General features: G+C 47.0%; 1 protein-coding gene across 1 annotated transcript; it reads right to left on the minus strand.

The window, feature by feature from the left end:
* Nucleotides 1-11,656: 11,656 nt before the first annotated feature.
* LOC119101759 (uncharacterized protein C5orf49 homolog) lies at nt 11,657-12,713 on the minus strand. The gene is made up of 2 exons (XM_037225178.1): nt 12,497-12,713; nt 11,657-12,143 (listed from the first exon to the last, which is right to left on the minus strand). The coding sequence occupies exons 1-2, from the start codon at nt 12,667-12,669 to the stop codon at nt 11,888-11,890; spliced, it is 429 nt and encodes a 142-aa protein (XP_037081073.1). The 5' UTR covers nt 12,670-12,713; the 3' UTR covers nt 11,657-11,887.
* Nucleotides 12,714-13,240: the final 527 nt, after the last annotated feature.

Consider the following 13,240-nt stretch of genomic DNA (forward strand, 5'->3'; position numbering starts at 1 on the left):
GGTTGAGCAATATGAAGACTCTCCGCAACTTCCGATATTTTTGCTGAAGCGTGAACCATCAGAACGGAGACCGTTTCGTACAAAACGCCGGAGGGATAATACTAACTTTTGTTTATCATTGTTGTTGATATGTTGATGTATGATATATGATGTGTAATGATATAAAATGTTGATAACTATTTGAGATATGTTACTTCCAAATAAATGTAATAAGAAACATTAACCTATAACAAAAACCTAGACCACGTAGACGAAAAACGTAGCTGCTGCTGCTGCTGCTGCCCCCATTCTCACTCCGTCTTCGTCACAATACGAAGACAGAATGGGAGTGGGGGCAGCAGCCCGGACGGGTGGCCAACCGCTCCCCATCGATTTCCCTGTAGCACTGGCGCGGCGCGCCCTTCGACAGGGACAGGTCACCACCAGGGCACATCTGGACGCCAGCCCGGCGTCGTCCGGGCCGTGTCGGCGTTAGAGAAGGAAACACAGCGGAGCGAGCAAGAGCGGCAAAGATACAGGGTTCCGGCGGGCGAGACAGAAACAGACAGCGGAGGATGGCTTTGACGCTAGTTGGGCAGGCTCAGTATCGAAAGTAATAATGTAATGCGAATGATATTTTTGGAGGCACGGAATAAAGTGAAGGATCTATCCTAAACGACTGGCAAAACACTACAGACGTGTGGTTGAATTGAGTTGTTGAAAACGTAAGCATGCACCATCGGGCTCTACTTCGCCCGTAACAAAGGCCGACATTGGTATTGGCTTGCGCCATTGATCGGCTCCATTTCCTTTCATCTTGTGTCTGGCATAACATCGCTGGGCTTTATACGCAGGTCGCAACAACTTTGATGAAAGAATAAAAAAGCATACTCATTCAAGCGTCGAAATCATATTTGTGCCTTGCATCAATGGATGCCATGACTTTGAAGAAAAATCAAGCGATTGGCTGAACTCGATTTCCTCTAGCTAGATCGGCAAGGTAATGCTTTGATGTGTCACTTAAAACAGACGGCTTGAAATGCTTAGCTCTGATTCGAACTTGCATTTCAACTCCCACGCCTCCACGTCCAACCGCACAAGTACTGCGATCCAGGTAAGCTATTTCGGAATTCAGCTGTCATAACGCTGACTGAAACTTGGCTACGCACGGGTCCTCCCATAAAATGCCGAAATGGTCTAGACACGGCGTGCAAGCAAGAGCCCACAGCCCGTCCATTCAACCTTGGATCTGCGTAATGACGCTGGCGGCGCACTAGGCTGCCGCTGGCAGCCACCCGGGCAATGCCGGCACTCCACAGCCGGACGCATCTGCATCTCATCTGCATCTCGGTGCACCTCTCGGCATCTGCACCTCGGGTGCGTCTCACAGCTGCAGCCACGGCCAGCCGCGTCTGACGTCTGGTACCACTCCGCGCTGGCAGGACCGGCTGTCAGTGAGGGGTCGGAGGTCACGAATGGCGGTCACCGGCCGCGGCGAGCCCGGCGGCGGCTGCGGCCTGCCCATCCCGGCTGGAAGGTCACCCCATGAGAGGTCACGCCGCGCCGCCCAGAGGTCGTGGCCACCCGCGGATGACTGATGTTGTCTCCGGGTACAGTGGGACAGATCTGAACCGCTCAGCTTCACTCGAACGCCCGAGTCACTATTTTCTAATCGATGTCTGGGCTTACGTAAGTGTGCTCCAGAGTTCGCCACCGGAAGGCGAAAAGCAATCCCTCGGCGCGGCACGAAGCCTGACCTGTCACTCAGTGTATCGGGTATCCAGGGCCTCCCCGAGGTCTGGGCCGTGCGGGCCAGTGGACTGGACCCGTGTTTTGATGATCAGGTTTACGCTGGGTCCTCTTTCTGTTCGGCATGCGCCTGCAGCAGACCGCAAAAGCTTGACTGTACTCCGGAAGGAATTTTTGCAGCTGTCCTCGTTACTTTTTATCCCGATCGATTTGTAAAAATGGTGTTAGAAAGGGTTCAGTAAAATGTGATAAACATGATTGAGTATGAGGTGTTTTAACACCCTCGTGCCACATGAACGTGAGACGTTGTAAGCACCTTATGAGAAGTGGCAGAACCAGCCGGCAGAAACAATGCTGACAATCAGGCAAAACCGGGTTTGGGTGGCCACATTACGTCCAAGAAAGCTTTACGCACCGTTTCCTAGCAAAACAACAGGGTGACGAACTGGATAAAAAGGCTACCCAACACGATAGTAGGTTCTATACGGTTCTTGCTTAACTAAAGCTAAATGCACATTCCCCAAATTTTGATTACAAGGCTAGCACTTCTGCCGGAGCCTGGAACCTGCTGGAAGGCCATAACCACGGTCACGATCAGAGGCATGAGGTGATCTCGCATTCAATCACTGCGCCGCTTCGCGCATTCATTTAACTCTACTTTCATTTCGACTTGGACTTGTGGCTTCTAATGCACATGTTATTTGTTAGACGCCCCCACGTCGCATTTAACCATTCCGCCGCACTCTGTATTCCATCGCACTCTAGCTCCATTTCAAATTAAGCTTGCGGTTTTCCAGCGTATCTTTTATTCATCATCATGCATGAAGCAATCACAGTTTACACAAAGTCGCTCACAACTGAGGAATGATTCACAACTGTTTCGAGCTCCATCACAAAAGGCTATCGTTATAAATTCAAGCTCTGTCGCATCCCATGTTCGAATCAACTATTTTAGTTGATGGAGTACACCTTTGTTTAAATGGCACTGTTTCGATTGAACAGTGCTCACTAAGCACTAAAACGCACTCTTTCAACTGTGCCTATTCAACGCACCATCACGATCACAAATAATTACGAAGCGGCAAAGGATATGAGCGTCGCGCCGCGGCTTACCTGCAAGAAGCTCGTTGTCCCGCGTCACCGGGACCAGCAGAACAATTCTACAATCGACTACGGCGAAACGTCCCTCTATGGTGCTCGTAAGTAGCATACGTTTAGAGAGCGCATTTAAAAAAATTACATCGCAAGATGCTCACTTTTAGCATATACTTATTACATAATCAAGAAATCATCCATGCCCCCCACCTTATCAAATAAGAATACAAAGGGAAATACCCGCCCCCGTCCGAGCCATTGAGATCAGACCTGCTGTATGCCCGACACCAAGAAAGATCATGACCTCATCATCTAGGTGAGAGGACGACAGACAGCCAAACCAATCCTTTTGAGAAATACATTTCTTTAGGCCCGCCGACACCATTATTACATTGCAAGCCCAGGCAGCTCGCCGTGAAGACGCCAGCTCTGCGGCTTATGACGCACAGGTGAAGAGCAGCACAAAGAGATCAATACCGCCCACATACCAGTGTCAGGCAGTCTGCATGAGCTTGCTGTGTGCAACGAAGGGCCGCCCGCCACAGCTCACGTCGTGTTTCGTAGACGGCATGCCGTCCCCGCGGCTGCAGAGTGCGACCGCCCATAGCCGGTACCAAGGTACACGGCCGTGTCGGGATCCTGCCGAATAACGGAACAGCCAAATCAGGCAAATCAGCTAAACTCCATGTATCTCAGTGCTCATCAGCAGAGTCATAAACTGCCATTGGTGCAATAACAATAACAACAGCACAAGGAGGCATCACGCGAGGGTCTATCAGATATACCGCAGCATGGTTTGTGTCCAGCCAATATATGGGCAGCCTCGCGCAGATAACGGATGGCTATTCTGCGGACAGCTATTGACGCCTGGCATTCACGGATGGCTTTAACGGATGGCCATGCATGCGCCATTAAAATTTGTGCATTCAGACATATATATATATATATATATATATATATACATATATATATATATATATATATATCTCTCTCTCTCTCTCTCTCTCTCTCTCTCTCTCCTCCCTCTCTCTCTCTCTCTCTCTCTCTCTCCCTCTCTCTCCCTCCTCTCTCTCTCTCTCTCTCTCTCTCTCTCTCTCTATATATATTATATATATATATATATATAAATATATGTATATGTAAATATATTTATGCATATATAACACATTGATAATCATTCAGCTATACTGATTTTGATAATCCATAGACCAACAATAACATGTAATTCAAAACAGTTCACATCCACCCTGGATGAAGTTACTCAGAATGCTCAGGGCAGCTCCTGAAATGCAACGTATCTCAGGAACGAACCTGGACGTTGTCGTGATTAGTCCGGAATGCTCTGGATCATGTCGTTAAATTTTTGCGAATTGTCCTATCTTTTTCACGCATTGTGTCAGCATTTTGATTCGTCGGCATGCGGGATGGTAGGGTCAGTTCCAGGGCCTGGCATTGAGAGTTACCACTAATGAACTTTGTCGATTACGTTAAGATGGCGACCTCTACGGAATTATTCACGCTGCCTTGCGTTCGCAGGGGAAACGGAACTCCCGGCGAAAAAGATAGGCAAGACATGGTTATGGTGATCACAATGTAGCAAGAGTAGCGTGGCACAGGCGGTCCCAACACTCGAAAATGGGAAAGCTTCCAAACAGCGTGAAATACATCACATGTCTCCAATTGCATGTATGCACAGAAAACCCTTTAGTATCTAAATGCAAAGCTTTGCGCTTCAGGCAAGGCCTACATAAACAATCGATGCAATTGTAGACAAATACGTGTTCAGGGTTTACAAAACGGGTGTCAGCGATTCATGGGGAGTGTTCCACATTTGACGCTCTCGAGGCAAACATTATATATGATGAAATAACTCGCCTGCAGCCATTAGCTTGCTTTCAAGTGTAAAAGACTGGTCTGGACTACATAATCTAAAGGAAATGTTCCACCTTTACACGGGCTTTTGAACAGAAATAGCCATCTTGAGGACCTTTTGATGCAGTTCACGGTGATGCCCTTTTTAAGACCCAAAGCCCTCTGGCTCCTGAATAATACGCCCGCAAAAGCGCGAAAAGGTTTATTGGAAGTACGGTACGGGTACGCAAACGTAAGGGTGGGCACGTTCAGGTTGTGTATGGGGCATTTTATTTATTTCTAGACCATATGTCAACGTTATAAGAAGAGAATGCCACTGTCTGCAAACAGCACAGCACTGAAAAAGCGGCACTGTTCTGAATGTTACAAAAAAGAAGACGTGACGGCAATTCTGCCTTTTTCTCCTGCTGGCGTTCTTTTTCTTCTACTGACGTACTTCTCACAGGCAGCTCGGTTGGCGCCTTGCGCACCGGAGCAAACAACCACGCGCGGGTTGATGGGTTAGCAAGGCATTGTAAAATATGGGAAATATTACAGTACCTTCAGACATATGTTACTATTAACACGCCTTATAGGACAAATTAAAATCTTAAACAAAAAATTGTATCCTAAAAATACAACCTCTTGAGTTCAATAACCATGATCCCCTGTTGGAAGTTTGTTTTGAATCGAGGTCACGGTGAAATGCGTTGTTAAAACCGAAAACCCGTGCGGAAATTGCGAGAAAACGTGCGATTTGATAGTCCCTTGGGTTATGCAAGAGTGGGATCACACTTATTTGGCATTTAAGTGTGAATCAGGCGCTTGAAATGGGTGCGATCATTGGTGGTGCGTGCCAGTGGCTTGTATTGATCTTGATGTGGTGGAGAGCGTGCGTGCGAGATTTGTACTTCTGAGAGGAAACATTGTTTTGGTATTCCTTAAATCTAATGACTTCCAGTAAAATGTGATACATTGGTACCTGCCTCTATTTTTAGGTTTGTGCTTGAACACGACAAGGTAGTGATATCGGCAAACTGAAAGAAACACTGGCACCCATGCTGCAGGGGTGTTCGAAGGCAATTCGCTACTTCATTATGATCTTGTCAACATGTTGAACCTATTGAAGTCTTAGGGGATGCAATTAATACATTGCATACCATTATATTGGCAATTCATTTAGGCAGTAGGGACGGGTCAGCATAGCTCATTAATGCACATACGTGGTATCAGCTCACATGATGCGGCTTTGAAGAGTTATATTTCACTTAGAAATATAAAAAATATGGTGCTGTATTATTATAGATGCACATAAAACTGTCTTAACAATTTTAAATGCAGGCGAGCATTGCTTGTCATCCATCATTGTCATAGTCACCGCGACTTGTGTGAGATGTTGGGTGCTGAGAAAGGTGGAGAAGTATTGCTGTTAGTTTCTTGGATAGTACTTAATAATATTTTATCATAAGCCTTGTGTAATTTCTTGTGTAAGTTTTTTGTGTTTTGAGTTCTTTTTTCTTGTGTAAACAATATTTTGAGTAAAGCAGCCTGATGGCCGAGCATGTTGCATGGCTGCGGAAGCAGAAGATGTGTTTGCATTTTTGTCACCCATGTTTTGTGGATTCCCAAAGCAGGCTAAGAAAGTGACGTCACTTATTGGTTGTGTGCTTTGCCGAAAGTGATTTGTACATTGCATCATGTGTTTTTGGTCAGTCGTATGTCAGACGGGAAGCTGACACAAGAATGCACACTTGACCAATATTTTCATGATGGAATTTGTCATTAAAGCAGCAGGGTTTGCAGTACAAAAACCATATCATTGTTCATTATGCCATGACATAATACAACACTGAGGTAGTGTTACGATGACACTGTTGACCCGTGCCATTACACGATGTGTCACATTGGTTGACTATTCTATGTCAAGCCTATGAGATAACAGCTTATAATTTATGAATGACATAACAGCTGATTTAACAACACCAAAGGACTATCACCAGCCAGAATGCTGTTCCACCACAATGGTTACACCATGTTTAACCAATAATTGCATAAATAATACGAAGCGAAGCAAGAAAAACATTCTTGGTAGCTCAACCTCACCATCTTTACCATAGAAATAACAATCCCGTGGCAATCAATTCATAGCAATGCTACAGATTTAGTTTGCATGCAGCTGCATTTCCAGTAACAAATAATAAAGAAAGCAACTAGTGCGCACATCACATGATATCAATGCCAGGACTACAGCACTGCGGGCAAGGATAAGTCGACAATACAATGTTGACATCCTTAACAGTCCTTAGCATGCTTCGGTAAGAGATTCATGGCGCTATATGACAGTCTTCACATCATATCGTGTTTTCATATTAATAACCTGCCCTAAAAGCTGGCGATTGCCTACGACCAGTACCAAGAAAAATCCACAAATAAGCTATTCACTAATCCGCCACCCAACGCAGCGTCCACGACGAGGATTGCCGGTTGGCGTCAGCTTTCGTGTGCATCGAGATATTTTTTAGGTCTGGCTGCCAAATGCTGCCAGGTATTGCTGTCGTCGCAAAACCGTTCCATGACGCCATCAAACAATGACGTAATGCGCTGCATTTTTACAAACTTTGAAATTTTGCTAATTACGGTCGTTTTTGTGCCTTAAAAGTTTACCAATATTTACAAGTAAGCTTTTCCCATGATACCTGATGCTTATCTCAAAACCCTCAAACGGGGAAGATTTCTTTTAAGTATTTAATGGATATGCTGCTCAGAACCTCCTCGTTTAACTGCGTTAAGGAATGTTTTTATGACATCAGTTGCTGTCAGACTGGCATTGTCAGAACTGACACTGTAGCGCACGGGCTGACTCACATGCAGCACTTCAACTCACTCATCGAAAGGCCTCGTGCTGATTGGTGCGCTGTTTGCAGAGGCTAGCTTTGGTTGCGGGTGCGTGGTCTGGATTTTTCTCGTGATGATCCTTCATATTTGTCCGTGATTTTATATTGTTACTTGCATTCACATACTAGGAACTTCGATAGTGATACGAGTTATGATGAGAAGTGGACTGAGAATCGAGCAACTTAATAACAGCGCTATAACCAAGTTCCCGCATTTTATGGCACAAAACGTGATTCGTGTTCGTAGCTTGCATAAAGCGCATCCCGTCGTTTGAAGGCTACCTGAATTTCGTTGGTGCTAGAATTCGTGCGGACGTACGCCAGGCACGAATAGTTCGATAGTACATTTTCCGTGACCTTCAGCTCTACATGACCAACGAGGTGACGCTACATACGTGACGTTTCTATCGCTCCAAGGATGCCTTGATGACCGTAAAATAATCCTCATGAAATAGTCTGCACATGGTCGCTAGCCGGGCTTGACACGAGTGACCCTGTTACGCACTGAGACCGCACTGGCGTCTTCAGGGCCCTAAATGACCTCTGCGCCCCGGTGGCTGTCCAGCCGCTGTTCACCCGTCGGACCGCTACGAGTAAGCGCATCACGAAGTCGGTGGTGCCCGGGTGTCTGCTTTCTGGCTGTTTATGTCGCGCGAGACGTTTTCATATCGTGCGGTCTCGTCTTGGAACCACCTGCTGCCGACCGGTTTGATCTCTCGGAGCCGTGCTGCGCTCATATCTAAACTTGACCAACGTGGAAAAGAGGGTTTGTTTGACTTAGCGAGTATCCGCAGGCTCTTGGCGCCTTTTCATCATCTTTGCATCGTTGTTTTTATCGTGTAACTTGCAACCCATTGACTCGAATTAAACATTAAGCCATACGGATGGTACGATTCGCAGTAAATAAATAGCATAACATTACATGGCATGTTTGTGGGCGTCAAGCTAACAGACCAGATGATCGTTAGAATTCACGTGGCTCTGAACTGCACTGAAAAGTCTATGGAAAAAGCTACCCAAGTTTAAAACCCAACGTAAATATCGAACCCTCCCTCTAAAACATAGTCTCAAACGTATATAAGCACTAACGTGCTTTGCATGGACAATGTAGGGAAAGATCTGCACAACTAAAGCTAGAGGAAGGAAAACTGAGTCTTTTGCGCAGAATCGCTGTTGGAGATGGGGAGTCAAGTGGTTCATGATATCTGGAACACTAAGCCTTCAAATGGAATGCTGCGTCCCATCGTTTACTTCTGTACGGTAGATAGTGTCTTGACCATTACCCTAAAAGGCATTAGGAGGGGGGGGGGGGGAGGCTCAGGAGCTCGCTCCTATGGATTTTCCGAAATAACTTCCCAATGGTTTTGAGTACGACACTTGAATTATGTACACCCGAGCTTGCATAACTCCGCATATTTGTACGGAAATGCATTCGAAAAGGTGCTTTGTATTCCTCTTCTCACCAAAAGCACTGTTAAGTGCATGACTATTGATGTGGCGCTTTTGGGGAATTAAGCCGTCCAAATGCCCAGCTAGGTCAAACATTGACCTTTGTGGCTGAATATGACAGTTTGGGATTATACGATTTAAATCTGAGCTGCACATGTCTAATGGCTTGAGAACGCACTTCTAACGAAATGCAACAATAACCTTCAACCCTTCGGCCTAACATGACATATCACAGGTCAGTTCTGTTCGTTTATGACTCTGTTCCCAGTTGCCCCTCAAAAATACAAATATTGAGATCATAATGCAGACTCCGTCGAGAGACACCGGACACCGTTTGGTTTCAAAAATCCAGCAGCTCCCAGCCAGCAATTCTCGAGTCGGACTCAACAGCTTCGGAGATCTCAAAGGACTGCGAGGGGGAGGGGATGGAGGAATCTCTTCCTTCCCGCCCGCGACCAGAGCAGGAATATTGAGGAGCTCGCCCAGAATGGGGTTGAGTCTGTGTTTAGCGTAACGGCTATGAAATAATGCTGCGACGGTGTGAATCTCAATCACATCGTTCACTCGCTTTGTCACATTGGCCAATACGTTATTTGACAGTCTCTCGGACATATGATCTGTAGAGACGAGCGACACCTGGCATGACTGTCACTAACGATGCCAGCTAATAAACAATGATACGATATGACATAGACACACACTTTTGTTCATCAAGAGAATCACAAATACGACATGTACATAGTAAGTCAGTACAGAATGACCATGCTTAACAAAGCCGAAACATGCCATAATTTATTGTGCCGGCTAGCTTTTGTGCACCCTGAACACCGAGACGATTTAGAAAACAGCCAGCCATAACGAGCCTTGAGGGAGAAATAATACAGGCTGCCTACAACTGAGCTGCTCTCTGACTTTTCTCAGCAATGCCAACGATGTCGATCACCGGCCACCAACCATCTCTCAGCGGCTTCTCAAGGAAGATGCCATTGCTGCGCGCCCCGGTGCTGCAGGATCCTGGATCCATGGACAGGATCCCGCAGTTGGGTGAATGTGTCGTCCAATATCCGGCCGTGGCGCGGCCCGTCTCGCCGACGACCGCGGCCTTCAGCCCCTCCGTCGTGCGAGGTTCGTTCAGAGACTCCCAGACCTTAAGGTGGCTCCACGTGAGGAAATCGACTGCACTGAGGCCCGGTGACTGACGGACCATGGGATGTCCGTGTCGCGGCTGATGTATCGGTTTGGGAAATGGGCTGGCAGTCAGTCGAGTGAGCCTTGGAGGTGTGCGGTGTTGCAATCCTTGCTAGAGCAATTCCTGATTGCTGATTCTTTGCTGGCATTACAACTCCTGACGGCAATGCAGCAATGCTTGATTGCGTTTTCTGTCATCTCCTGATCATGATGGACGGCGCATGTCAGACAGGTCTGTCCAAAAGAAATCACGCACAGTGTCGATGTAGCGCTCGTGGTTGATGTTGATGGCCTCTCTGGCACACCTTTCGAGGGGAAATAACAAGTCATTCCCTCACCCATCGGCAGTTTGTCAACAAACCTCGCAAAACAGTGGGGCCGAGGGCCGCCATCGTCCGTGACATGGGCGCTGTGTCAGGGCCCAGATCACGAACGACGCTGACACCCCACTCGCCGGAGGCTTACCTGTGACCTTGCAGCACCCGGGTGCACTTAGTGCATTGTCTTTAAGATGCTACCGAAAGCCGGTTTGATGGCCGAGCATCTACCCTGTTGATAATTTTGTTACACCAACTTAAGGAAAGTCAAAAGAGTATTGGAATCTTAAATATGCCCTGTTTAATTCCTTAGGATTTTAAGAAAAATCTATTCAATTTGTGGACATCCAATCCATTTTGCTACGCAAGCACAACTGAGCACTTAAGTTCCACTTAACTGTTGGAAAACGGGTGCAGAAATAAAGCTACCTCTGAACATTTCGACGGTCCCCCACAATTCGACGTTGCGGTCCTCTACACAGAAATCTGGTTGTGATAAAATAAATGAAAGCAAAAGGCTGTTTCTATCATTTTTGTCAGCCATACAACATCATTTCAGTTCCACATCATTGCCCGGACGTAGTGACCACAACATTCCAAGAGAAGCCATATGTGATGGTTTATCGCGTCGCACCTCGTTGCGTTCGTTTATGTTCACCGTGTTTTGTGCTGGTCCATTGTCACTGCACTGTCGCCTGTCCACTAGCGAAGTCCAAGCAAGCACTGCTGATGTCCTGGCCGTACTGTCGCAGTGAACCGTGGAAAATGATGAGCACAAGACGAAAAGGAATAGGTCATGACTTAGCCAGGCGGAGGCGATAGGCATATGTCCACCAGATCCGTCTCTGCCACGCAGTGCCTTGCCCTTGAAACGCCCTTGATATAGATCCTGTCATGCGCATGGCCAGCCTAAAGCCCTCGTTTGCGCCTCGAGCGTGTCAATTTGACATAGGATTGTATGCTTCACTGCCGCAACTGAGGGTGGACGCGAGTCTGTTAAACCGTTGCATGATTCTAGGTCAACGATTATATTTCTGGCGGTTCCGAGAAAAGTATCGACAGGAGGCAATACAGCTTGACAAGTACCGCTCCCTGCAACGATGTCGTTCGCCGCTGAAGACTAGTGTTCGCCTTGCACACACTCGGTGACGTTGGCTCCGCACCTGCTAGTTGTGAGCTATCCGTTACGTCGTGAGACTGGCCGACAGTGCATGGCTCAGGCTCGCATCGCTCCTGCCTCTCCCTCGTCATCATCCAAACGACGATGGTTATAGATCGGATAATTTTCATCGGTAACACGAGCTAGATTTCCATCGTTTTCGCTTCGTCGCTGGCCGACCGGGAGGGGGGTGGGGAGGAGGCGGCTCAGGGGTCGCAACCAGGGAACACGTTGCGTGGACGTAGGAACTCCTGCTCCACCGTGTGGATGCGCTGGCTGCGGGTGGTCTTGATGGTGTCGATGGGGGTGCGGTGGCCGTACAGGCTGCTACCGAGCACGGGCACCGTGCGCTCCGCTTCCTCCCGCCACATGTTCACCGCCGCCAGCTTGTACTGACCGTCCTCGCGGTGCAGCTTCTGGTTCCACGTGCTCTTCTGCCGGTATACCTGGTCGTACTGGCATCTGCCGCCGGCGGATGTCGTGTCAAGCGCGCGGTGGCAGGAGTTACGGGCACCACGCTACAGTGGAAGAAGGTTGATAACGTGACACCTTTGCACATGGGTTGCGTACAGTTTTGCATCGCAGTGCCTGTGAGCTGCGTAACGCAGTTTATATGCCGGTTTGATTTAAACGTTGCAGTCATAAGCAGTGACAGAAAGGGCTCCCCAGAAAAATGATGTAGGTCACGTAATAGAGGGCTCCTGTCTGCGGGAATTTCATGCAGGTATGATGGTGTTGAAATTTGAAGGTATGCAAAACTTCCCAACCAAATAGAAAAAGGAATTTGAAAAATACACAGCCTGTATTTGACTCACATGACGTTGTGCTCTTTTTTGCTGGGCCCGAAGTAGGTGATGGCCGGGTCCATAGGCACTACTTTGTCAGGGTGAAGAGCCTTGAATCGGTTCTCCAGTTTGTCGAATTTGCCCAAGATTTCCTTCGCAAACTCGTCATCTTGTGTAAACGTGTAGTCGTGAATATAGCTCATTTTCAGAACGTTGATGATCTTTGTAAAATAAAAAAGTAAGCACTTCAAAGAGTACAAAATCGTAAGGACTTGAGGAAGTTTCGGTCAGATCGCGTTAGGAGTTGATCATTTAAGTTTCGAATCAAAATCAGCTTATTTTTGAAATGACAACACCAATGTATGCAGGATACTATTGCAGCCGCTAAAACACTTGGGAATTTTCTTCGTTCTGTGTACTTTTTTATGCGATCGTGATCAATGCATTCTATCTACCTCCAATAGCGTATTTTAAATCATTAAACAATCAGGCGTCCATTTCCCCGTCAACGTTTTCGACGATTGATTCACGGGAAAAGAAAGAGTAACTCTTTCTTGTGTTGTTTTTGTCACCCGGGGCCGCGACTAAGATCAATATTGTTTTGAGTGTTTGAGGTTCCCGGGTCATGACCTTGAGGTAAAATAAGGTCAAATAAGGTCAGACTCCAGATTGATGTCTCAAGTGCCCCCAAGACCACCTATGAACAACCATGAAGCTAGATGCCTGTTTTAAGAAAAAGTTCAATGAGGTCAGTAACCTTGTTTAACCCTGATA

This window comes from Pollicipes pollicipes, unplaced genomic scaffold (genome assembly GCF_011947565.3).
Source record: "Pollicipes pollicipes isolate AB1234 unplaced genomic scaffold, Ppol_2.1 Scaffold_4881;HRSCAF=5763_pilon_pilon_pilon, whole genome shotgun sequence".
NCBI lineage: Eukaryota > Metazoa > Arthropoda > Thecostraca > Pollicipedomorpha > Pollicipedidae > Pollicipes > Pollicipes pollicipes.